At 35.6% G+C, this 25,288-nt stretch overlaps 1 protein-coding gene and 2 pseudogenes across 2 annotated transcripts; 2 read left to right on the forward strand and 1 right to left on the reverse strand.

The window, feature by feature from the left end:
* The first annotated feature begins 514 nt into the window (after positions 1-514).
* LOC143635854 (fatty acid desaturase 4-like 2, chloroplastic pseudogene) lies at positions 515-3,144 on the forward strand (annotated as a pseudogene).
* Positions 3,145-8,105: 4,961 nt separating this feature from the next.
* On the forward strand, positions 8,106-17,515 carry LOC143635855 (DNA polymerase I B, chloroplastic/mitochondrial-like; annotated as a pseudogene). The gene is made up of 13 exons (XR_013154134.1): positions 8,106-8,601; positions 9,277-9,291; positions 11,222-12,392; positions 12,449-12,640; positions 12,712-13,346; positions 13,929-14,378; positions 14,470-14,565; positions 15,263-15,355; positions 15,450-15,644; positions 16,142-16,234; positions 16,579-16,776; positions 16,911-17,000; positions 17,087-17,515. The product of XR_013154134.1 is annotated as a DNA polymerase I B, chloroplastic/mitochondrial-like (transcript).
* Positions 17,516-19,219: 1,704 nt separating this feature from the next.
* On the reverse strand, positions 19,220-22,677 carry LOC143635873 (protein LHCP TRANSLOCATION DEFECT-like). The gene is made up of 2 exons (XM_077103597.1): positions 22,363-22,677; positions 19,220-19,606 (listed from the first exon to the last, which is right to left on the reverse strand). Exons 1-2 carry the CDS (start codon positions 22,621-22,623, stop codon positions 19,349-19,351), a joined length of 519 nt encoding a protein of 172 aa, XP_076959712.1. The 5' UTR covers positions 22,624-22,677; the 3' UTR covers positions 19,220-19,348.
* Between the last annotated feature and the right edge of the window lie 2,611 nt (positions 22,678-25,288).

A 25,288-nucleotide genomic window follows, 5' to 3' on the forward strand; every position in this document is an offset into this window, starting at 1 on the left:
AGAGAAGGCTAAGATCAAGAAAACAAGAGAGTTGGAGATTAGCATGCTCGGTTAGCATCATCTTTAGGTTTGTTTTACTTGTTTTCAAGATGAATTCAATTTTTAAACCTGTTTCTTTTAATTTGTTCTATTATTATTATTATCATTATTATTATGAGAGGCTAAAATTATTAGAACTATATATCGATGGTCTAACGAGTAATTTTTGAACCTGTTTTCTTTTGATTCGTTTATTTTTATTATTATTATTATTGATGATGGGTAGTGTATCAAGCTAGTGTGTTTTGTTTTGTTACAACGGTGTATTATTGTTCTAAGTGTTTGTTTATTTAAAAGAAAAGTAGTTTGCAATTTGGATTATTTAAAAGAAACGATGGCATTTGTAAATGACTTTGAGTCGGAGCCCCACCAACTACATCCAAAGGTGCCGGTAAACGACACTAGCCATCTGTACCTAGACGCGCTTGAGTAGATTCTCGAAGCGTATATCAATCAGAAGCTTCAATAACAGACTATGGATATGATGGTGTCTATGTTGATTGACAAACTCAATGACACACTTGTGGGGAAGAAGAACATGTCGAAGCGTGTGAAATGTTGTGCCTCAAGCAGGTCGAATGACTTGAACAGATGCTTGAAGGAGATACGGAAGAAAGAGCCGAGGTACGAAACAAGTGTTTGTATTATTTATTTTCAAGTCATAATTACTATATATTTAAAGTTTCCTTGTTTTTATATATAATGCAGCTTCAGAGGCCATTTTCATCATCGGGTGACGTTTGTTATTGCGAGTGCTATAGCTACTTACGGGGCGATGATACTTACGGGGCGATAGGGTTGAGTAAATGATTATAATGTTTAAATGATGAAAATATTTAAACACTAATAACAACAACAAATGCATGAATGTTTGTTTGGATAGTTGTCCACATTAAGTCATAACAATAACGTGCCACAATTTCAAAGTCGGTTTGCAAGAAGACGATATAAATAGGGAATAAACTAGTTAGTAGAACAAGCATTTCAACAACCACAGTACGACAAGCATTCAACATATTAGTGCAAAGGTTGAGATCAAGAACACAAGAGTAGCATCATATATTGGTTTGATTTACTTGTTTACATGATGAATTCAGTTTTTAAATATGTTTCTTTTGATCATGTTTTATTATTATTATTATTATGAGTGGCTATACATATTAGAACTATATATCAATGGTTTAATGAGTAGTTTCTGAACCTGCTACTTTCTTCGCCATGAATAATAATAATAATAATAATAATAATAATAATAATAATAACTAATTCTATTTGATTTTTCATGCTATGCAGTTAATTAGTTAATTGTAAACTTGTAATTTTTCCTTTCATTGTTATTTGTGTTTGTCGAATTTCACCTATTACGTTTTATTTGATATATGCGGTTACTACGACATTGGTGAAAAATATTCTCTCCATAAAATATAAAATGCATCAAAAATAGTTAAACAAGCCAAGCCGCTCACGAGTTGCTCGTGAAAAGGCTCGATCGAGCCCGAGCTCGAGCCTAAAAGTAAGCTCGTATAGGAAAGGAGCCCGAGTTTTTCTTATCAAGCTCGAGCCGGCTCACGAGCCTGTCATTTATTTATTTTTTCAAATATAAATTTAATAATCACTAATAGTATATATAACATTAAGAAAAAATAAATAAAAATAACTAAATAATATATATTATTTTATACTTAAACTTGTAAATGGAAAAATATATAAATAAATAATTAATAAATAGTAAACGACCAGAACCCGAGCTTGAAAATCCAATCACGAGCCAAGCTAGACCTTTGAAAATAGAGCTCAAAATGAGCCGAGCTTGAACTTAAGCTCCGCATAAATTAAACGAGCTCAGCTCGACTTGTTTTTTCCTATAACATATTTTTCAATAACAATATTAATAAACTATTTCAATTCCGTTATTTTCGACCTTTTCTAGTCTATTCCATTTAAATCATATTCCAATTTCCAACCAAATGCAACCTCTTGCTTTTATACATATAAAGACTTATTATAATTTTCCTGTCCACAATAACCTCTAAAGTCATATTCTCCACGAAATATGTATATATACTACAAAATTAAACTTATGTTATATACCACAAACTGTCACCAATTCTCTACGACACCCATAATTCCACGTAGACTTACAATCAACACCAATCAATATTATTATCTACATATATACATAATATATTTATACATAATATTATTGTTATACCAACCCATACCCAAATAATGTCCATCTTATCCCGCCACCACCACCACTATGCCACCGCCATCCGCCACCATCACCACCACAGCTTCCGCCACGACCATCTTGTCTATTGTGTCGTCACGACTCAAATAAACACAAGACCAAAACCCTAGCCACTAGTTATCAACACCACACCACCCATTACTCCCCAAGGACAGATGACCCAAGTCTTAAATCAACTTGGTCCAACCGTGCATGGGTGGCCTCGGGGTGTGGTACTGTGCTCGCTTCCCTAGCGAGCACAATCATTGGGTCATATGACTCACATATATGGTTGGAGCCTGTTTTATTTGGCCTCATTGGCTACTTGTTTGCGGACCTTGGGTCCAGTGTATACAATTGGGGGATTGATAATTACGGTGATGCCTCGACTCCAGTGTTTGGTTCGCAAATTGATGCATCATAAATGGCCCTGGACGATCACCAAACGTCAGTTTGCGAATAATTTACATGCGTTATCGCGTGTAATTACTTACGTTGTGCTACCGATTGATCTGGTTTTCCATGATCAACCGGTAGTAATGGGGTTTGTGGGGATGGCTAGTGGGTGCATTATGTTTAGCCAGCAGTTCCATGCCAAGCATGGAACTAAGAGCAAGCTACCCGTGGTTGTGGTGGCTTTGCAAGAAGCGGGCGTGTTGGTGTCCCGGTCACAACACGGGGCCCACCATCAACAACCGTATAATAATAATTATTGCATTGTGAGTGGGGTTTGGAATAGGTTTTTGGATGAAAATAAGGTGTTTGAGGCTCTAGAAATGGTGCTATATTTCAAGCTCGGTCTACGGCCACGGTTCGCTCCAAACTCCGATTGGACTGAGGAGGTGGAAGAATCTCCGGGAACTTATTTGCCATGATAGTTGTTATATATTGTTCTTGTTATGATTCAAATTCATAAATAAGAAGTATATAACATTGTTAATTGCATTAGTTATTTGTTACCATGAAAAGATACATGTTACACTTGCACTCCACTTACTGTCTCTATAAATAAAGATTTGATTCCTGCTTCTTAGTTAGTGAAATACATTACATTATCTACACAATATTTTTTTTCTATATATACATATATATTTAGCTTAGCTCAATCACAATATATTTCTCTGCTTAGTTGTGTCTAACGGATCATGAATATTAATGTTATGTACCGCATGTTATATGAATGCTGTTATGACCCCGTTTGTCTTCTGTAGCGATGCAAACACTATCTTTTAATAAAATAGAACGGGCGAGTGATATTCTCATGAGCATAATTCATTGGCAGCAAAAACCATCAAGATTCTATAGATCATTGGTACTCCTAGTGAGTCCTAGAGGTGTACAAAACCAGTTTAAAACCCAAACCGAATCGGTTTATAAACCGAACCGGTTTGGTCAACGGCCAGTCAAAACCGGTTTGACTCAAATCGGTTCGGTTTATAAACCGGTTTCGAAGCAAGATAGGTAGGCCTGGTCACACCAGTTCGGTCCGGTTTATAAACCGGGTTGACCGGTTTTTCTCAAACCAGTTCGGTTTTAAAACCGGTTTGATAGATTTGAAGGGGAACCGGTCCTGAAACCGACAGTTTGGGTCGGTTTGGAAACCGGTTTGGGTGAAACCGGTTCGATTCGGTTTGCCTAAAACCGGTCCCAAACCGGTTTTTTTGTACACCTCTAGTGAGTCCTACAGTACAGTGGCGAAGGTTCTCAAGGGCCCGGGGTGGCCCCGACCCCCCTGTTTTTTTACGCAGCAGTGTAAATTTACCCGTTTTCGTCCAAAAATTTTTATACGTAGTGTAAATTTAGTCGTTTTCGGCCGAAATTTTTATACGTAGTGTAAAATTTAGCCGTTTTCGGTCGAAATTTTTTATATGTAGTGTAAAATTTAGCCGCTTTCGGTCGAAATTTTTAATACATAGTGTAAATTTAGCCGTTTTCGAGCAGAATTTTTTATACGTAGTGTAAATTTAGCGTTTTCGGTCGAAATTTTTATACGTAGTGGAAATTTTAGCCGTTTTCGGGCGAAATTTTTTATACGTAGTGTTAATTTAGCCGTTTTTGCCCAAAAATTTGAGCCCGTCCGTCTTTATTTGTGAAATTTTTTATACATTTTGAGTCCGACCCCCTCGGTGTCTTAGTCCAAGCTTCGCCACTGCTATAGTAGTTTCTATTTTCTATAGTAATGAACTATTTGGTATAAAAATTAGATACGGCCCATGACCCTTTATTGGGCCAAGGCCCACCTTACCAACCAACCTAAGTCAAGGGGTGTAAAAGTAAAAATCAGTTCCGGTCGAAACCGGTTTGACAAGATCCGGAACCTGTTTCAACCCAAACCATGGAGTTGAAGCAAGGTTGAGTACTCGTCCGTTGACACCCGTTTAGAAATGGATAAAACTAAAGTAGACCGATAAAAAGCCGTAACCATTTTGGAACTGAGCTAGTCCTTTTCTACTTGGAAAACGGAACATTTTTGAGTAAAAATTAGTTTTGATTTTTGTTGACCCAAATCATTGCGGGTTTGAAACTGTAACCTTTTTGAAAAATATAAGCATACTTTGTTCACTTGTGAAATTATATACCTAATAAACTTTCTACTAGTTGAATAAATTAATTTAAATCTATACCTAATAAATGAGTAAATCAGTAAATGATTGTGTCACGTCTCTCAATTTCGTGAGCCAAACTTATTATTCCTGTGATAATTAAATTTAGATAAATAAATTTTTCTTTAGCTATACATTAGCGTGACTTAAAAATCAAATTGAACTAACTTTGTTTTCCTTCTTATTCATAACAAATCATTCAAAATTTAAGGATTTTCTAGATCTTCATTACGAGATGCTAACCATTTAAGATTTATTTTCATTCAATCTATGTAATATATGAGTTTATAACTTAGTGATATAATAAATTAACATATTTCATTAAGTAACTATCCGTATAATGATTATAGTTCAATACTATTTAGTTATTGCTAAATACTTATAATCCAAACATCGATGATTATATTTATATTTTATAAATTCTTGAGTAACTCGTTTTCAATATGACAATGCTCTAGTGGAGCCAGTGACTTTTCTAGGGAAGATCGATGGTTAGAATCTTGTTTGTGACAAAAGTCATGCGCGAACCAACGATTTTACCTTAATGGGTCTTCAAATGGTAGGTTTCCCTTAAATTGGTGGCGGACCGGGTCACCATTGCTATTTGTGATCATGAGCGTGGGATCTTAGAGGTGCACAAAAAACCGAACCCGAAAACTAAGAACCTGTTTTTTATAACCGGCTTTTACTACCCGAACCCATACCCGACCCTAATCGTAGGGTTCGGATAGGGTATGCATTTCAGTACCAAAACACGTACCCAGAATCGCACCTGATTTGTACTTGGTAACACCTGAAAACTAAAACTGATTCCATACCCGAAATCGGGTTTTTCCAACACCCGAAATCAGTCCTTTCAAATACAAGATCTATACCTGAAAAATACCACAAAAGTACCCCAAAAAAGTACAGCCCGTAGAAAACCCAATCTATACCCGGAAAAAACCCGAATGTAGGGTTTTTCAATACCTCGAAATAGGGTACTCAAATACTAGTTTTAGAATACCAGGCTCTATACCTGACCCGAACATAGTGCATAAAGTATGGTTTTAGAGTCAATACCCAGACCCGAACCAAACTCGACACGGGTATTGCCAATACCTGATTTTCCGATACTTGGTCATACCCGAATCCGGTCTTATACCCATAACTGATATTAGAAAAACCCGATTTGTGTACCTCTATGAGGACTTTTTGCTAATAGGAGTACTGGGTACCCGGGCTTTGTTGTCCCTAAAAATAAAAATTGAGTAACTTGTTAAGTTTTGAGATTCAATAAAATACATAAACGGGAACTAATAACTAGCATGTCATGTAATTATTGTATATCATTATTGTATATCATAAATACATAAATGAGTAACTTTTTACTTCTCATTTCATTTTCGGTTCACAAATCATTAATAGATTATTAAACAACCTTAATCATTGTATATCATAACTATATATAAAAAGGTGAATTGTTCTTTATTATAACAACATAAAGCAACGACTTAAGTTATAAAATAAATAAACCCCAACCACCACCCTCCACCACAAATAAATATATTAATATTTATAAAGGGGGTGAAATGCAACACACCCAATACTCAAGGGAGTGAAAGTGGATCTTATCCACCCACTAAACATAACAGACAAATTGTGGTGTTTGTTGACAACATTAAGAATCAAGAATCCAAGATAATTATAGCATAACAATATGTGTTTAAGGATTAAGTCATTACCTTTAACTTTTACTTATTTCTATATATTCTTTGAAAAATCATAGACATGTCTAAACTCAGCTTCAACTCATGTAGTACCTTAAATAAACCAATGTCCGGCTCACACTCTCACACTCAGCTATAAAGTGTGCTGCTCAATGTTTTCAAACCCGGCCAGAAAGTTGATTCGGACGACTTATCGGGTCCAAGGTCGGACCGGCCCGGAAGGGCAGACCGGTATTTGACCCGGATAACGTCATAGATAATATATTTATTTTTTATATATATTATAATTCATGTTTATGGATTATGTAATATTTATTAAAATTTTGAAGGATTATATATGTAATTGAAAAATAAAATGGATAGAAGGTAATATTTGTATGATTTTTTAACAAAATAAATATTAAAATAACCCTAATTTGAGAGCATATGCAGCCGTCGTCTTCCTCTCTCCTCCCTGGTCCATCAACACAAAACTAATATTCTGATCGCAACCAAATAACCAATTAGATCCGGCACTAATATAGCTCGTATCTTTTTCTTCTTCTTTTTTTTTTCCATTTTGTCTCACAGATCTTGATCTGGGCATCTTCTACCACCAATCCGATAGATGATGAATTGAATGCTTTAAAAGAGTGACGATGATAACCCAGTTGTAGATGAAGCTGCGATTTATGGTTTGAGTCTAGATTTTGATTTTTTTTCAATTAAAAACTAAATAAAAAATAAAAAAAATGGATTTACCGGTTCACCCGACAGTTCACCGGGTCCGGTTCGACTGTGAACCGTTAAAACCGTCCGGGTTCAAATACCATGACCCGACCCGGTATAGATGCCGGGTCCCGGTCGGACCAGTCCGACCGGCCGGGCCGGGCTGGGTTTCAAAACACTGGTGCTGCTAATACATAAAAGGACAAAAGAGAGAAAACTTAATAATACACAAGACTCAAACTCCGTCTCAAAAACCAAACGAGTTTTATTTGAGCCTCGAGCTCGACTCATTTGCACCCATAACTGAAATAATAAATAAAAAATCCCCAACCAAACCAACACTCTCCTTCATAAAATAATAAGGGAAAATTCTAAATATAGCCTTTTAAGTTAGAGAGAAAATGTGTTTTAGCCCTAAATTCTCCAATATTCCCAAAATAGCCCACATAATTTGGACTGAGACAACACATTGGAATAAGATCCAACCAGATTTTTAAACCAATTGTATTTTGACACGTGTAAGAATTTCTGAAAATCCGACTAAATTTTTGAAAATATTGTGAGACCCGTCCACATTTTTCTCACTAAATATTTATCTCAAAAGCAGTCTTCATAGACGGTTTTTTTATGTTTCCTAACTTATCTGTCCAAATTCTAAAAACATTGAAAAATGTATCTTTAAATTCCGTCTTCCATGACGCATTTCAGACGACCAAATTTGTACCAAGAAGACGATATTTTGGCTTTGTTCTTATAAGTTGAAATCTCGTTCACACCGACAATATTTATTTTTAATCCGTTCACACTGACAAGATTTAAGTTAATTTCATTCACACCGACAATATTTAAGTTAATTTCGTCCACCGCAAATATTAATATACAAAGGGAGTGAAATGAAACACGCCCAATACTCAAGGGAGTGAAACTATATCTTATCCATCCACCAAACATAAAGACAAACAAATTGTGGTCTTTGTTCACAACATCAAGAAATCAAGATTATGCACCAAACCCATCAAGGGTTTAAGGATTAAGTGATACCCGCATGGGGTTTTGACAATAAAACCCCATAAAAACCCTAACTTTACCTTCCACAAGAGCTTATCAAGACGGCTGCTGTTACCAAGAAGCTTGGCCTTACAGGGCTTCGGTTTAAAGGGTCAACAATGGTGTTTATGTTTACTACACCCACCGCTAGTAGTTTCAAGAAACCACCTACATGTTTACGGCTTTGTCAGTCAACCCCTAGCTCTACTCATTCCAGTAATAGTACTAGAGATGTTCAACGAAACCGTTTCCTGGAACTGAACCGGTGGACCCGAACCGGACCCGAACCGGTTCCTACCCGTTTTTTTAGGAACCGGACCCTATCTGATTCAACCCGATGATCCGTGACCGGTTCTCGCATTTCTGAGTGGGGGCGGGTAGGAACCGGAACCGGTTCTGGAACCGAACCATCCGGAACCGGTTCCTAACCGGTTCTAGCCGTTGGATCGAATATAGCCGTTGGAAATCGTTTTTTGGCCGTTTTTTTGCTCCCCAAGCACCCCACTACTAGTATAAATAGGTATTTGGTGTCATGGGTTCATCACAACACTCAAAACGCAAACCCGAACGCAAAAAAATACAAAAAAACGCTATTATAACGTTTTGAGTTATCTAATCTCTTGTTTTCTCTTCTTCTATATTCATATATATATGTTAATTGTTTTTTTTATTTTTCATGTTATACAAATACAAATCGTAGTTTAGAATCCAAATCGCAAACGAAAAACGAAAAAAAATAAATTTTTTACACTGTAACCGGTTACGGTACAGGAACCGGTAAGAACCGGTTAGATAGGTTAGGGGTCCGAGGGTGGGAGAACCGGTTCGGTTCCCTAACCGGTTCGAGCCTGAAACCGGTTTAAAAGGGGGTTTTGAATATAGGAACCGGTTAGGAACCGGTTCCGGTTCCTAGTCCCAAACCGTTTTGAACATGCCTAAGTAATACCCTTCAAAGGTTTGTAGTTTTTTTTTTTTGGTTGGAAATAAAAGTGACATTTGTGGGTTATGGTTAATTTTGGGTGAAAGCGGTTATGACTATGAATATGATTTTTTTTAGTTCAAATAATCATATTAGTAGTTGCTAGTTTTTCACTGTGAATAAGATTATTTTTTCATAGATTTTGTGACTTTTGGAGTTTTGAAAGTGGTAGTGGTATGACTAAAGTAAGATAGCGTTTGGGGGGTGGGGTGGGGTGGGGGGGGGGTTGCCACCCGATTATCGCCCAATTTGGCCATTTTGTCGCCCGACATATCGCTCGCTGGGGGGGGGGGGTGTTGCCACTCGATTATCGCCCAATTTGGCCATTTTGTCGCCCCAGTACAGATAGCCTTACTAGTTAAGTTAAGAAGTTGCTGGAAGAAAGAGAAATATGATTATTTGATGAATGTGAATAAAATTAATTTTTGAAAGATTTTGTGACTTTTGGTATTTTTAATTGGTTATGTGATATGTGAATAAAATTAGTTAAAAGTTGGGGTAATTAGATATAGGGGCAGCTCGAGTGGGAGAGCTTGAGCTTAGTTCGTTTCGAGCTCTTTTTCTAAAGCTCGAGCTCGGCTCGTTTTGACTTACGAGAGCTCAAGCATAGTGTGTTTCGAGCTCTTTTTCTATTTTTAAAGTTTGAGCTCCGCTCGGGCTTAACTTGTTTATTAGTTGTTATTTAATTTAGAAAAAAGTCTTCAAATACTTGTGGTTTGTTGCTTTCATCTATTTGTATACAAATTCGAAACCTTTAACACTTTGAATACCTACTGATTTCAATCGTAACCATTTGTATACAAGTTTCCAGAGTTAAATAAAACCGTTCTCCACGGGAGGGGTTTTTCGTCTATTCCAATAAAAATGATCCAAATTTTTATAAAAGACCAAGTTAAAAAATTAAGCCCGTCAGAAAAATACATGGTATAAACATATTAGACTCGTCTTCCCAAAATTTCATATCAGAATCATATTCTTCGATACACGGTAATATATGATCGGCTGCAGTATATATTGCAATCTGCTGCAATATAGATTCAAGATATAATGTTGGTAGATGTTTGATCAATAATGCAGCAACTGTTGCTGCAATATATCGGTTACGTTTATGTTCAAGTCAAAAAAATCTGAACTTTAACACTTTGGTAGATGTTTTGAACGGGCAATTAGATCAATAATTCAATAGTTTGACCAATGGTCAACTGTTGATATATGAACATGTGAATCTTAAATAACATTTATGTGCTTTCAAATTGTGTTCAAATTAGATCATAGATTCATTATCACCTCCTTTTTATAAATATAAATAATTCTTCTATTTGAATCTTGTAAACACAGTTTGACTATTATGGAAAGTCAACTGCTGCTATCTTCTTTTTTAGGCCTGTAAACGGACCGAACAAACACGAACAAGGCATGTTCGTGTTCGTTCATTTAACTTTTAATGAACACGAACACTTAATCGAACAAATATATGTGTTCATGTTCATTCGTTTAAAAAACGAACATGTTCGTGTTCGTAGTAGGCGTGCAATTAGGATTCAAATGATGTATTTTGTTAAAGGTTTCAGATTTGTATATAAATAGATGGAAGCAACAAACCACAGGTATACAAACATATTTTTTTTATTAATTTATATCCATTTTTAAATATTTTATATATTTTGAGGAAAAATCTAACGAGCCTAAACTTGACTCGAGCTCGTGTTCAGAATCTTAAACGAGTCAAAGCTCAGCTCGAGCTCAGCTGTGCAGTGTGAAATTAACACAAAGAAGTCCAAACAAGTTAAAACTTACTTTGATTTCGAATAGCTCGCGAGCGGCTCAACTTGTTTGCACCCTAATTAGATAATTATCTGTTTTGAGTGTTTGGATAATTATCTGTTTCCTTATTATTTATTTTCAGGTGGCGAATTCATGATCCGCATGATAAAAAAGACCGCTTTTGCAACATCGCCATGGTTTTTAGCCCATTTGGATATAACTCACGGTCTTCTATCTGTACCATGTTATTTGCTGAAAGTCAAAGATATTTTAACATGAAACGTAATCCATCATGTGCTGACTTTAGGCTCCATTTAGAATCAAGTGGAAGGAATTCGTATGCAAGGATGGTGCTACGTAGCGATAAAGATAGAATCTTGGGGCCTGTAAATCCACACATCGCTCCTGTCATGGACTCTCGTCCACAAACCCCGTTAAAAGAGAAAGATTCCGAACCGCTAACGTGGAATCAAGCAACGATGGCGTTAAGAGTTTCTAAAAGAGACTCGCTTTCTTCTAATAAATCGAATGTTTACGTGCCTAACGGTCATGCGGAATCAGTCATAACCGAACTCTATAACCATGAGACAGATATCAGGAATGGATTTGAAAATTCCCAAAGTCAACCATCAAGAAAGTCAACTTTTTCATCACCTAAAGTCAACCAAAGTTATCCAGTGTCAAAAATTTCTGAAGATACACCCGTGCGTAATGTTCGGTACGCACGCTCAAACATAACCAAGCCTTGTGAACCCGAGATAGAATTAGGGAATGGATATGAGAAACTCGAAAGTCCGTCATCAAGAGAGTCAACCCGCTCATCACCTAAAGTCAACCAAATTTATCCAATGTCAAAGTTGAGGCGTTTAGAAAAGACACCCGTGCCTAAAGTTCAGTATGCAGACTCAAACATAACCGAGCCGTGTAAACACGAAACAGCGCTCGTGAATGGATATGAGAAGTTTCAAAGTCAACCGACTAATGGATACCCGACTCCAAAAAAGTCAGCCCCATCAGCACCTAAAGTCAACCAAAAAAATCCAGAGTCAGAGTCAAAGTCAAAGTTTTCAGAAGATACACCTGTGAACGGTGTCCACGAAAAAGACTTGCAATGTGACGAGTTTAACGAAACGTATATCGTACCTATAGATTCCAAGGACTCGACTCATTTACAAAAGAGGCTTACGAGCATTTATGACAAGGTTCTTGTAGTTGATGACATCATCACAGCAAAAGATGTGGTCAAGAAACTCACTACTCAGTACCGTCATCTTGTTTATGCTTGTGATACTGAGTTATGCATACTTTTATAAGTTATTTGCTTACATATGTTCTTAAAAGTTAAAACATTTGTGTTGATAATTATCAGGTGGCTGCAATCGATGTGAAACAAGAAACACCTGTCGATCATGGAGAAGTTATATGCTTCAGCATTTATTGTGGACACGAAGCCGACTTTGGAAATGGAAAATCTTGTATTTGGGTTGATGTTTTAGATGGCGGTGGCAAAGATATGTTGGATATATTTTCACCTTTTTTTGAAGATCCCGGCATTAAAAAGGTTATTAAAGTTTTTTTTTAACTTAAATTTTTTACTTCATGATAGTTAAAAAGGTGTTTCGTTATATGTAGGTTTGGCATAACTATAGCTTTGATAACCATATTATAGAGAATTATGGGATTAAGCTTTCGGGCTTTCATGCCGACACAATGCACATGGCTCGGTTATGGGATTCTTCGAGAAGAATGTCGGGCGGTTACTCTCTAGAAGCACTTACAAGTGATTCAAAAGGTATCATGTCGGGTGCTACTTTAGGTCCTAACGAAGAGTTAATCGGTAAAGTGTCGATGAAAACCATATTTGGTAGAAAAAAGCTAAAAGAAGATGGCAAGGAGGGCAAAATTGTAATTATACTTCCGGTTGAAGAGCTTCAAAGGGTAGAACGGGAACCGTGGGTTTGTTATTCGGCTTTGGATTCTATAAGCACTCTCAAGCTTTATGAAAGATTGAAAATTAAGTTATCGAATCGAGTGTGGAATTTTAACGGGGTCACGAAGGGAAATTTGTTTGATTTTTATGAACAATATTGGCGCCCGTTTGGTGAGCTTTTGGTGAAAATGGAAACCGAAGGGATGCTAGTTGACCAACAAATAGCTGTGGATCGGTTTCGTAATTGGGCTTCTAAATTGTGTCCGGATGCTATGTTTATGAATGTCGGTAGTGATACACAGTTACGCAAGCTGTTTTTTGGCGGGATTGAAAATAGGTAAACATCTTTTTAAAAACGGGCATTCTTGACAGTTGCGTTGACCCGACCGCTTTCTTGTTGAATATTAAAGGTTTTTGTAAATATAGAGTCAAATATGTTTAGAAAAATAAAATACCCATTTCTTTTTAACCAACATTTATTACCCATTTGAACTGTTGAGTCAAAACAGAACCCGAATAGAAAGAAAGACTTATAAGACAGTTTAACGATTACATGTATGGTATGGAAAGAAAGTGTAATGTTTTTGGTAAAGGGTAGTTTTGTCAATAAATGAGTTTGTAAAAGCTTTCCACTTGCTGTTCTTAACGGGCCAGGTTGCATCGACTCGTAACATCCCCCCCCCCCCCCCCCCGAGGTTTAAATTTTGTATAAATTTTGAATGTGTCAAATTTGAATATTAAAAATTACAACTGCAGTCTTTTTTTTTGAATAACATGATTCAGAAAGTTTTATACTTGGATGACTTTTGACCCGCTTTCTTTTAAGCTAACCTTTTCTTTTTAGCCAAAATTTTAAAGTCAGAAACATAATATTATACCGTTGATGGATTTATTTTTTATTTGATATTATGTTATGCAGCAAAGATCCGAGCCAGTCTCTACCATTGGAGAAGGAATTCAAAGTTCCAAATGTTGATAATATAATCGAAGAAGGCAAAAAAGTCGCCACTAAGTTTCGAAAAATCAAATTAAAGCAATTGTTTCCGGTTTACAAGCTGAAACGTACACTGCATCCGGCTGGCCTTGGCCTTCAACTAGCGGAAAAGCCTTGAAGACTCCTGCAGGGAAGGTATCGATGGACTATGATTTTATTGACGATGACGTGGAGGAAAAGGATGATGACATGGATGATGATGCTGAGGTGGCAGAGACCAAGAGTAAAGTTGTTACCAATAATTCGGATTATGGTACTGCTTATTTAGCGTTTGGAGGGGGGTCGGCAGGACATGAAGCGTGCCACGCAATTGCTGCATTATGTGAAGTTTGTTCTATTGATTCTTTGATATCCAACTTCATCCTGCCTTTACAGGTAATGGATTTTTTTATTTTTTTTTGCTTAAGATTAAGTATAAATGCTTGCTGACATGGATATTGGTTTATCTTAATTTTTTTCATTACAGGGTAGCCATATCTCTGGTAAAAACGGGCGTATTCATTGTTCACTGAATATCAACACGGAAACCGGAAGATTATCAGCTAGAAGACCAAATCTTCAGGTTTACTTGATGCTTGATTTAGTAATATTAACATTGTATGTGGTTTTCTTAATGTTTAGACTAGAGGTGCACAAAACGGTTTAAAACTCAACCAGTTTGGGTTGAAACAGGTTCGGTTTGGTCAACAAAAGTCAAAACCGGCTTATCATCAGTCTCGGTTCGGGTTGAAACCGGTTTCTTGACCAGGTTACGATCGGTTTAGGTTCGGGTTTTGATCGGTTTCAGTTCGGGTTTTGCCCGGTTTCGGTTCGGTTAACCGGTTTGGAACCGGTTTTGAGGGAGAAAGTTACAAACCGGTTCCAAACCGACGATTTCAGTCGGTTCCAAACTGGTTTCCAGATAATAGGTTTCGAAACCGGTTCAGTTTCGGTTTAGTTTTCGGGTCAGTTCAGTTAACCAGTTTATTTGCCCACCTTTAGTTTAGATACATGGGTTGGTGCTAATATTTAGAGGTGGCGGTTTTGGCCCGTTTATTTATGAATCGGTTGATTTGGGCTGTCTTTTATTTTTAAACGGGCTAGATCAAACTCGTCGAGTCGGGCTGCCCTTTTTATCCTAGTCAACAAAAGTTGCTGGTTTTACAAATCTTGATAGCAAAATTTGACATTTTTACACATTAATATTTTTTATTGAAGTAACAAAAAGATAAAGATACAAAAGTTGCAATTTTTACTAATCTTGATGTCTTTGGTTGCAGAATCAACCTGCTTTAGAGAAAGACCGATACAAGATCCGTCAAGCGTTTGTTGCAGCACCGGGAAAGTCTCTCATTGTTGCTGATTACGGGCAGGTAAAAGAAAGGAACTTTATATATTAATTCAATGGGTGGGTCCCACAAAGATTGACTTTTTTTATTATTTGTTTTTGTACCTTGTGGCGAGTAGTTGGAGTTGAGGATTCTTGCACATCTTGCTGAGTGTAAGAGTATGCTGGACGCATTTGAAGCGGGTGGAGATTTTCATTCGAGAACCGCAATGAACATGTATTCTTACATTCGTGATGCGATCGACAATAAAGAGGTTCTTCTTGAGTGGCATCCTCAACCCGGTCAAGAAAATCCCCCCGTTCCCCTCCTAAAGGTAAATGATAATCGCATTATTTCAATATCGTGTTAAATGTTTTTTATTTCACAACCAAACATTGCCTTTGTCACATTTTATAAATTTATTATAATCAAGGGTGTAACGAGCCGAGCTTGAGCTCCGCTCGTGTGAAAATTTTCAAACTCGAGCTGCGCTTGTTTATTATTTAGTAGTTATTTACTTATTATATTTATACACATTTATAGTTACTTGTATATAATTATATAACGTCTTAGATATTACATAGTGTATATTGATTAGTTTTTTTCTTATTATAATTATTTTTATTATATAATACATATTTATTATATTAGACAGAATCATTATATTCATATAAATAATAGGCTCGTTTAGGCTTGCAAGCCTCTACCCGAGCTTGGTATATGTAGCCCGTGTTCGTTTATTTTAAAGAGCTTATGTGTCGGCTCGGCTTAGTCACACTTCTAATTATATTATTATTTTGTGCATTTTATCATAATTATTTCTCTTCTTAGGATGTATATGCTTCCGAAAGAAGAAAAGCGAAAATGCTTAACTTTTCCATTGCATATGGGAAAACCGCAGTTGGTCTTGCACGCGACTGGAAGGTAAAAAAACAGTTATTTAACTGATTTAAAGATGGTCTTTATTATTGTTATTTTATTTAATTATATTTTCTTGATTGCTCAGGCATCATGTGGTGGCGTTGATAGCCGAAAAACAAGGGTACATGCACCGATCAGCCGATGATTGAGTTCTATGTGCCTTATGTCCAAGGCTTGATGCAAAACTACTATCGAGCCGGGGGTCTCACCGGAAGCAGCCTCTCTATCCCTATGGGGTAGAGGTAAGGCTGTCTACATCTTACCCTCCTCAGACCCTACCATAGCTTTGCTATTGGTGGGATATACTGAGTACGATGATGATGATGATGATATTTTCTTGATTGCAGGTTTCGGTGAATGAAGCGAGAGAAACGGTTGCTAGATGGTATAGTGGCAGAGAAGAAGTGCTTAGGTGGCAAGAAGCCCGGAATATTGGATGTGTCTATACACTATTGGGCCGGGCCCGTACTTTCCCGTCCACAAAAAATGCCCCTCCATCACATAGGGGCCACATTGAGCGGGCTGCAATTAATACACCCGTTCAGGTTCGTTTACCTGCCACTTCATTGTAATCATTTGGATGTTTTTATTATATAAGACACCACCAACAAATCATAAAAAAATTATTAAAAAAAAATAAAAATAAAAAATGTTCTGATTATAAGTATTATGAACTCAGGGTAGTGCTGCTGACGTGGCGATGTGCGCCATGTTGGAAATATCAAAAAACGCTCGGCTGCAAGAGCTTGGGTGGAAACTGCTTTTACAGGTTTTCTTTAATATTCCAAAGTCATAATAATCAACGAACTTATTTAATTATTTACGGGTTAAGTAACGTTGGTATTTTGAACTCAGGTCCACGATGAAGTGATTCTGGAAGGGCCCACGGAGTCGGCTGAGGTGGCGAAAGCAATAGTTGTTGACTGCATGTCGAAGCCTTTCGATGGAAAGAATATTCTAAAAGTCGGGCTATCAGTTGATGCAAAGTTTGCCAAAAACTGGTACTCCGCGAAGTAGAAACCAGCCCGAAGTGGCGTATTTGACTTGTGTTGACTTCTCATTGGACTTTTGGACTACTATAGATATTCTGAAGTTTTGCTGGTTTAATGAATGGCTGGTTTTGCTCATGTAGAGTAGCTGAGTTTGCAAAGATAAATTATTATTGTGTATATAGCTGTTTTGGATTCTAGGTGATGGATATTGTGTAACTTGAAGGGTGGTAAGTGTAAAAATGAAAATTTTAAAGCAGTTTTTGTATGATATTCATGGGAACATTGTTTTTTTTTTCTAAATGACAGACAATGAATTTTGGCATATTCAAATTCTTAAGCATTGTTCTATTTAGGCCCACCTTGTGACTTTTGACTTTTTCAAAAAGTCATAAGTTAGTCTGACAAAATTAAAAGTTGTGAGAGGAATAAGTCATAAGTTCATTTTTGTAGCTTATGACCTATGACACTAGTTACAAGGAGGTTGAAATAATGAATGGAAATTCTATAGACACCTCGGGATTTTAGAAAAACTTATTTTTTTTGTCTTATTATGTTTTTTTTTTGTGTTTTTTTATAGTTGACATTACTATGGTAATGTTTTTTTAGCTTTTGCTTCTCAGATGGTGATGGTAATGCATGTGTGGTTATTTATGTTATCATATATAATAAAGAGAAGAAAGGGGAAGCTGGTGAGCTCAAATACACAATAGCACTATAAGGTGCGTATAGGGTATGATATGACAACCTAGGACTGTCAAAAGCAATCCTAGGTTATCAGTCGTACCTTGTTAGCCGCGTGTAGCACTATACGCGGCGTATATGGTACACCATATAAGACAAACTATACCTTAATACGCGGCATATAACCCAGGGGCGGACCTATTAAGGAAGAAAGGGGGGCGGCTGCCCACCTTAAAATTTCTAGTTTTAGTGTTATAAATACGTGAAAATCCCGAGCGCCCCCCCCCCCCCCCCCTAAAGTTTTGAAAACACCCCCTTAAACTTTTGAAAGCATTGAGAAAAAGAAAACACTTAGTTTTATTTGACCGGAAAAATTTTCCGGCGATAAAGATGTGTAGAAACCTGCATTTTATAAATGAATATAGATGTTTAACTTTTAGGTGAAAGTCTGTCAAAAAGCTGGCAATCAACTTTATAAGTCAAACTTCAAATTCTTTATTATTTTCCTATAATTCGTTCTTTACTTTAATTTTTTAAAACTTTCTGTTTTATTTATTGTTTTCTAAAACTTTCCGTCTTATTGCATTTATCAATAATTATTTTCCTAAAATTCTATTTGCATTTTATATATTTATTTGTACTTTATTGGCGTATTTAATAATATTAAAAATGTTTACATTTTTATTTTATAAACTCTTTTTACATTATTACTTCATCTATATTTTGTATCACTAAAATACTTATTATTATACGGTGATCCAAAAAAAAGTTGTACACTACGACTTTACGATTAAAAGTTTCTAGTTATGTTACTGATTATGCATCAAGAGTGATGTTTGACATACTTTAAACTGTTTGCTTAACTTCTTATTTTAATATGGTTCAACCATAACATGACCGGAAATATTTATTACATAACAATAGTCAAACAAATCATAAAAACTTCCGCCCCTCATGAAAAAATTTTCTGGGTCCGCCACTGATGACCCATAATGAATCCCAAACATCCCCTAAGACCATGCATAGTCAAAATTCACCACCCCTAGACGTTTTACGTCATATGACACCCAAACAACATTTCAAAATTTTATAAAAAAACAGTAGTGAATGAAATACCCATAACTTTCCTGCAAAATTTTGTTGTCTAAATGTATATTAAATCATAAGTTTATCATTATGTATCACTAACAATTTTGCAAGCTTGAATAGTTGTTTATTTATTTGGTAATATGTCACATAAAAATGCATCAACTGCAATAAAAAATAATAAAACTAGATCATAAACTAGAAATAGACAATTACAAAAGTATAATCTCCATTTAAAAAACACATACATATGGCTCAAATTCAAACCAACAATGGGAGCTATATATATCTCATTATAAATCTACTCTGCCAAAAAACAATAACATAACAACAATCTTTGAGTCTTGAAGATCAAAAATCATGCTTTTTGAGCAGAATAACTTGAAATGAAGTTCTTGATTTCATCATTTACGGCCTTATCAAGTGCGGTTTTTCCATCTGCATCTTTAACATCATACTTGGCTCCTGCTTTTAACAACTCCTCGATTTTGGGCTTATCGCCTTCTGAAGCGGCCATCATTAATAATATGTCAACGGGGTGAATATTTTGGCGTAAAAGAGCTTCCATTTTATCGTACGTGCCTTCGACAGCAAGCATGCCCATGTAGTTAAAGTACTGCAGCAAGACAAGTATTTAGTTTGCATGTACTAAACTACTAATACATAGGAGTGTGCAAGAAACCGAAAAAACCGAAAAATCCAAACCGAAAAAACCGAACCGGAACAAAAACCGACGGTTTGGTATTCTGTTTTTGTAAAAACCTAACGGTTCAGTTTTGGTTTTCCATGTAATAAACCGTAAAAACTGAACCGAACCGAATTCCTAAACTTTTAATTTTTAATTTTTTATTATAAGTAATTTATAAGAATTTAATAAATATGTAACTAATATATTTTTGGTCAAATATATAATAGTCTATTAGTTAACAATAAATAAAATTACTTATACCTAAATTCATTATTTTTTGCTAACTTTTTTTTCGGCCTCAAATTTTCAAGCTCAAATGGCAAAAACCAAAAAAACCGAAACCGAACCGAATAAACCGAAACCGAACGGTTTCAAAAAATCCAAAAACCTAAGTTTTGGTTTTCGGTTTGGTTTGGTTTTATGTTTTTGTAAAAACCTAACTAACGGTTCGGTTTTGGTTTTCCATGTAATAAAAACCGAAAAAACCGAACCGAACCGAATTCTTAAATTTTTATTTTTTATTATAAGTAATTTATAAGAAATTTAATAAATATGTAACTAAAATATTTTTGGTCAAATATGTAATAGTCTATTAGTTAAACAATAAATAAAATTATTTATACCTAAATTCATTATTTTTTGCTAACTTTTTTTTCGGCCTCAAATTTTCAAGCTCAAATGCCAAAAACCAAAAGAACCGAAACCGAACCGAAAAAACCGAAACCAAATGGTTTCAAAAAATCCAAAAACCGAAGTTTTGGTTTTAGCCTAAAACCGCACCGAACCGCACCACGCACACCCCTACTAATACAGGACACAAAAATAATAATATTTTGTGTTGTCATATCATATCTAACCCGTTTAATAAACAACTTGTGTAGATATGTTTAACCCAAATTAACTAAAGGGTTCACCTGCCATTCTACCAACGCGTTTACAACTTGATTTCAACTCATTCACAACACAACCAACCTGTTTGACTCGTTTAGATAAAAATGTGCCAAGCGGGTCATATTCGGGCTACATGGTTTGATGTATTTGACATGAATAAATATATATGGGTCGTGTTCAGGTTTAACGGTTCAACCCAGCCAACCTGAAACCCGTTAACCTACCAAACACTGCAGTTGACTGTATGACTAATTTACTCAAACGGGTTTGATTAGTTAACCCGTCAACCCACTCAACTCGCTACCTCTACTTATCACTACATTACACTGATTATGCCAAGTCGGTTCGGTTTGGTTATTGGGGCTTAAGCATAACCATAACCGAGCTTTTTCGGTTATGGTAGATTGCTTAACCTTAACCATAACAATAACTGAACAGTCCTTAAACCGTTGGTTATGGGTCGTTTTCGGTTAGGTTCGTTTAATTGTCCAATGTATTTTTTTCCCTTTGTTCCAAGCCCAATTATAAAGTTTTGAAAGCTAAAATAATATAATATGCCGTTTCCAACTTCCAAGCTTGGTTATGGCGTTCAAGCTCAATTATGAAGTTTCGAAAGCTAAAATATGCCAGTTCCAAGCTATGTTATAAAAAGTTGCAGCATAAACTAAAATATTTGAGGCTAGAAATTGAGACAAAAAAGATTAAAATATTAAACATGAGGTATAAAATTTGGAAAGACAAAAAGTAAGGTTCGATTTCGGTTAAAGTTGGTTAACGAAGACACGTTAACCGTAACCATATCTGAATGGTCCGTTAATCAAATTCACCTAACCATAACCGTTCGGTTATGTACTTATGTCAGTCATGCTTAATTTCAGTTATTTTTTTCGGTTAACAGTTACGGTTCGGTTTGATGTACTTGACACGAATAAATACATGGGTCGTGTTATGGAAGAGTAGAAGACTGATCAACCATAACCATAATCGTATGACAAGTTAACCATCGGTTATGAGTCGGGTATCCAAGCTATGCTATAAACTGTTGCAGCATAAATTTAAATGCTAGAAGCTAGAAACTAAGGCATAACAATTAAAAATTGGAAAGACACAAAGTTCAGTTCAGTTTCGGTTAATGAAGACACGTTAACCGTAACCGAAGGGTCGATTAATCAGATTCACCTGACCATAACTGTCGGTTTTCGGTTATGAATCGTTTTCTGCTCACACCAATAATAATCCCATCTTTGAAAATTGTTGCCACCAGTCCCACTTTCCACACTAATTATTTTCATTGGACCTCCGATGAACGAGGATACGAGTTGATTGATGTAAAACTTACCTCGAAACGGTGCTGGAAACGGCTTGATTTTTGTTATATGGAAGTTTAAACACCCGAATTGAAGCACCATTTCGTTGTTTGGAGCACCTTTTGTGAGCGTGTAAGTTGCACGCCGTATAACATATATGCCGTATATGTTATACGCTCACAAAAGGTGCTCCAAACGACGAAATGGTGCTTCAATTCGGGTGTTTAAACTTCCATATAACAAAAATCAAGTCGTTTCCAGCACCGTTTCGAGGTAAGTTTACATCAATCGATTTGTATTCTCCTTCCATCAAAAGCCTCAAAACATATGTTTGAAAATCATAAAACAATTAATGTAAAAAGTGGGACCGGTGTCAGCTATTTTCTTAAATAAGATTATTAATATCAGCCAACAAACAGTCAAAAATTCACATAAAATATTTAACAAATATAAACCTATAAACAAATAATGAATCAAAACTGGTACCTGTTCAACATCATCTCTATCAAAATCATCTCTAGACTGACTACCATATATCCCAGCACCTTCAGCATCAACACCATTCTTACCAAACTTAAACCAACAAGTGGTTCTTGACCCATTACTAATACCACCAAAAAATCTTGAAGTGGGTTTGCAAAAGCTTAAACCTTTATTCACACCCAAGAACTGTGACCCAAGTTTATGGGTTGTGCATTTTGTGTTTGAAGGTGAAAAGATTAGTGTACAAGATATTATTGTAGCCATTGTTGGTGGTGGTGTGTCAAGAACCAGTGAAACACAACTCTTATCAGTTCAAGATTTTGTGTAATCTTATTAATGCTTGCATTGTATGGTTTAAAATAGATATATTATTATATATACAAATGGTTATGGATTGTTGTCGTCAAATCAGAGTGGCGCAGCGGAAGCGTGGTGGGCCCATAACCCACAGGTCCCAGGATCGAAACCTGGCTCTGATATAAGAGAAGGCTTCCAATTTTTTTCTTATTTTTTATATTTAGAGTTTCGTAAGTTAACGAACGAACATGGACACATGTTTCATTCGTTTTCGTTAATTTATGTTCATGAATGTTTGTTTATTTATATTTGTTTATGTATTAATTTAATATCTATACTCTCTGATAAAAGATTATAAGTTTTGACATATGTCACTTCTACATTAAACCTCAGCCATTTTAACAAATTTATTTATAATAGTAAAATAATAGTTATAATTCTTAAAATTTATGCTTCAAAATTTGTTAATTTAATATTTACTTCATATTTTTTTTTCAAACATTTTATATTTATAATTATCTTTTACTTTAAAACTGTTTTAAAGACTATTGTACAACGAATGTATTAATAGTGTTTAACGGGTTTATTGTTTCTTGTATACTGATTATTTATTAAATATTGTATTTTCAAGAACTGCTCGTTTAGTACACGGTCTTCAAACTAGTAATTAAATATTATCTGGATAAGTCATCTAGCTGAAGGTTTTATGTTTGTTAATGTGTGTTCATTTAAGTATTTTCGTTTATGTTTGTTTGTGTTCATTAAAATTTGTTCATATATGCTCGTTTATCTTTGTTCAGTTATGTTCGTTTAAATTTTAAATAAACGAACATGAACATAAATATTTGTTCGATTAAGCATCAGTGAACACAATATTTCCTTAACAAACGAGCACTTTGTTCGGTCCGTTTACGGCCCTAATTATTCATGCATACCTACCTGTATCCGCTTTTTGACATTTCTAAACACAGAACTACTGACCACAAGATTAAGCCAATACTATGCTAAATACTAAATGAACAACTTTAAAACCTTAGAATTTGTAGACTGGTAGTATGCTATTTACATTAATAACTTATAATACCTGATATACATATTTTTATTTTTGCTGTTATAAATTATTGTGTTTTCGCTTGTCTCAAGCGTTTAGGCAACAAATGAGGCGGTTACGCCTTGGGTGCGCGCCTAGGCCTAGTGTCTTTGGCCACCTAGTAACCAACGAACTATCAATACACGAACTATCGTATGAGTGATGTCCTTACGACCACACGAACTATTCAACATTGCCATCCTCATAAGCGAAACTCGCTTCAACCTTTTTTCTTTGTTTTTATGTCAAACACACTTTATAAAATATAATTTGCAGGAGAGTATACACATTACATACACATGCATGCATGTGTGTATACTAGGACTGTTCAAAAATCCCGTGGCTCACTTGAAGCTCACTCGAAAATAGCTCGAAAAAAGCTCGGCTCAAAAAAGCTCGATTCTAAATGAGCTCGGCTCGATTTCTAAATGAGCCGAACTCAAGCCAGGGTCAGCTCGGCCCGGTTCGTTGGCTCGGCTCGTTGGCTTGTTTAGATTAAACCTTAAATTTTAATATATATAATAATAGCATTCCAAGAAATTAATAAATAAAAATTATACATATATTATGTCACTCGATATCTAAAACCTTACAAAAGAATAACTTAAATAAAACATATAAAGTTATAAATTCTCTAGTACACTCTATAAACGTTAAAGGTATGAGCTTTTTACGGGTTCCTGCATTCGTTCATTCTTTAAAGAACTGCTGCAAAACCTCAGGAACCGTTGGATTACTCATAACGCGGGTAACAGATTCATAGTACACTCTAAGAAGCATATAATTTACAAGTTTCACAAGCAGCTCAAACACAGACAAGAACAGGTGGAACAAAAAAACAATTTCATACCAAGCATCTGTTCAGCCATTTTAAAAAAAAAACTAAAATAATTTAAGGGTTAAGTTACAAAACACAAAAAGATTCAAACTTTATCCATTAGTCTCCGAAAGCTTTGAGAAATTAAGTTTCTTGAACTGATTCGTTATCGGGTCAGGCATTTTGCACTTAATGTCCACAACTTCAACTAAGTAAGACCCTTTTCTTCTATTAGGATTCCGGTTAACTTTTCTTGCCTTTTGGGCCTTGGTTTTTTCGTTCGCGTTGGTGTTGCTCGAGCTTGCTTCGTCTGCTTGTACTCTTGCTTTAACTCTTGTACCAATGGTGGCTTCTTTAGGCTCTAAAATGGCGAGATCTTGAGTTGAAGTTTGTAACTCTCTTGACATTAACGCGCTAATTGTGCCGGTGGTTCCTATCTTGATAGACCCGCCGCCACCCTTGATATCTTCAAGTGTTTGAATCATTTTTGTTTTGTAATAATCTTGAAATTATGCTGCAAGTAAAAAGATATAATGATTATTTTATAAATATAAATACAACTACCATGAAATTAAAACATAGGATCATATTATCATAATGAACTAGAAGTGCCAATATTTATCGGTTTACTTACAAATGGGCGGATTCGGGTTTGTTTTATCTGCAACGGGTCAAATCGGTAAAGTCAACAAATTGAGCTAAAAATGGAAACCGGTCCAACGGGT

Source organism: Bidens hawaiensis, unplaced genomic scaffold, assembly GCF_021521415.1.
Source record: "Bidens hawaiensis isolate Kalapana, Puna unplaced genomic scaffold, B.hawaiensis_p1.1 tig00007737_1, whole genome shotgun sequence".
In the NCBI taxonomy this organism is placed as follows: domain Eukaryota; kingdom Viridiplantae; phylum Streptophyta; class Magnoliopsida; order Asterales; family Asteraceae; genus Bidens; species Bidens hawaiensis.

Coding starts and splice junctions, on each gene's coding strand:
- LOC143635873 (XM_077103597.1), bottom strand. CDS start 22,623: ATGGCTACAATAATATCTTGTACACTAATCTTTTCACCTTCAAACACA. Junction 19,607..22,362: donor ATAGAGATGATGTTGAACAG/GTACCAGTTTTG, acceptor GTCTTGCTGCAG/TACTTTAACTACATGGGCAT.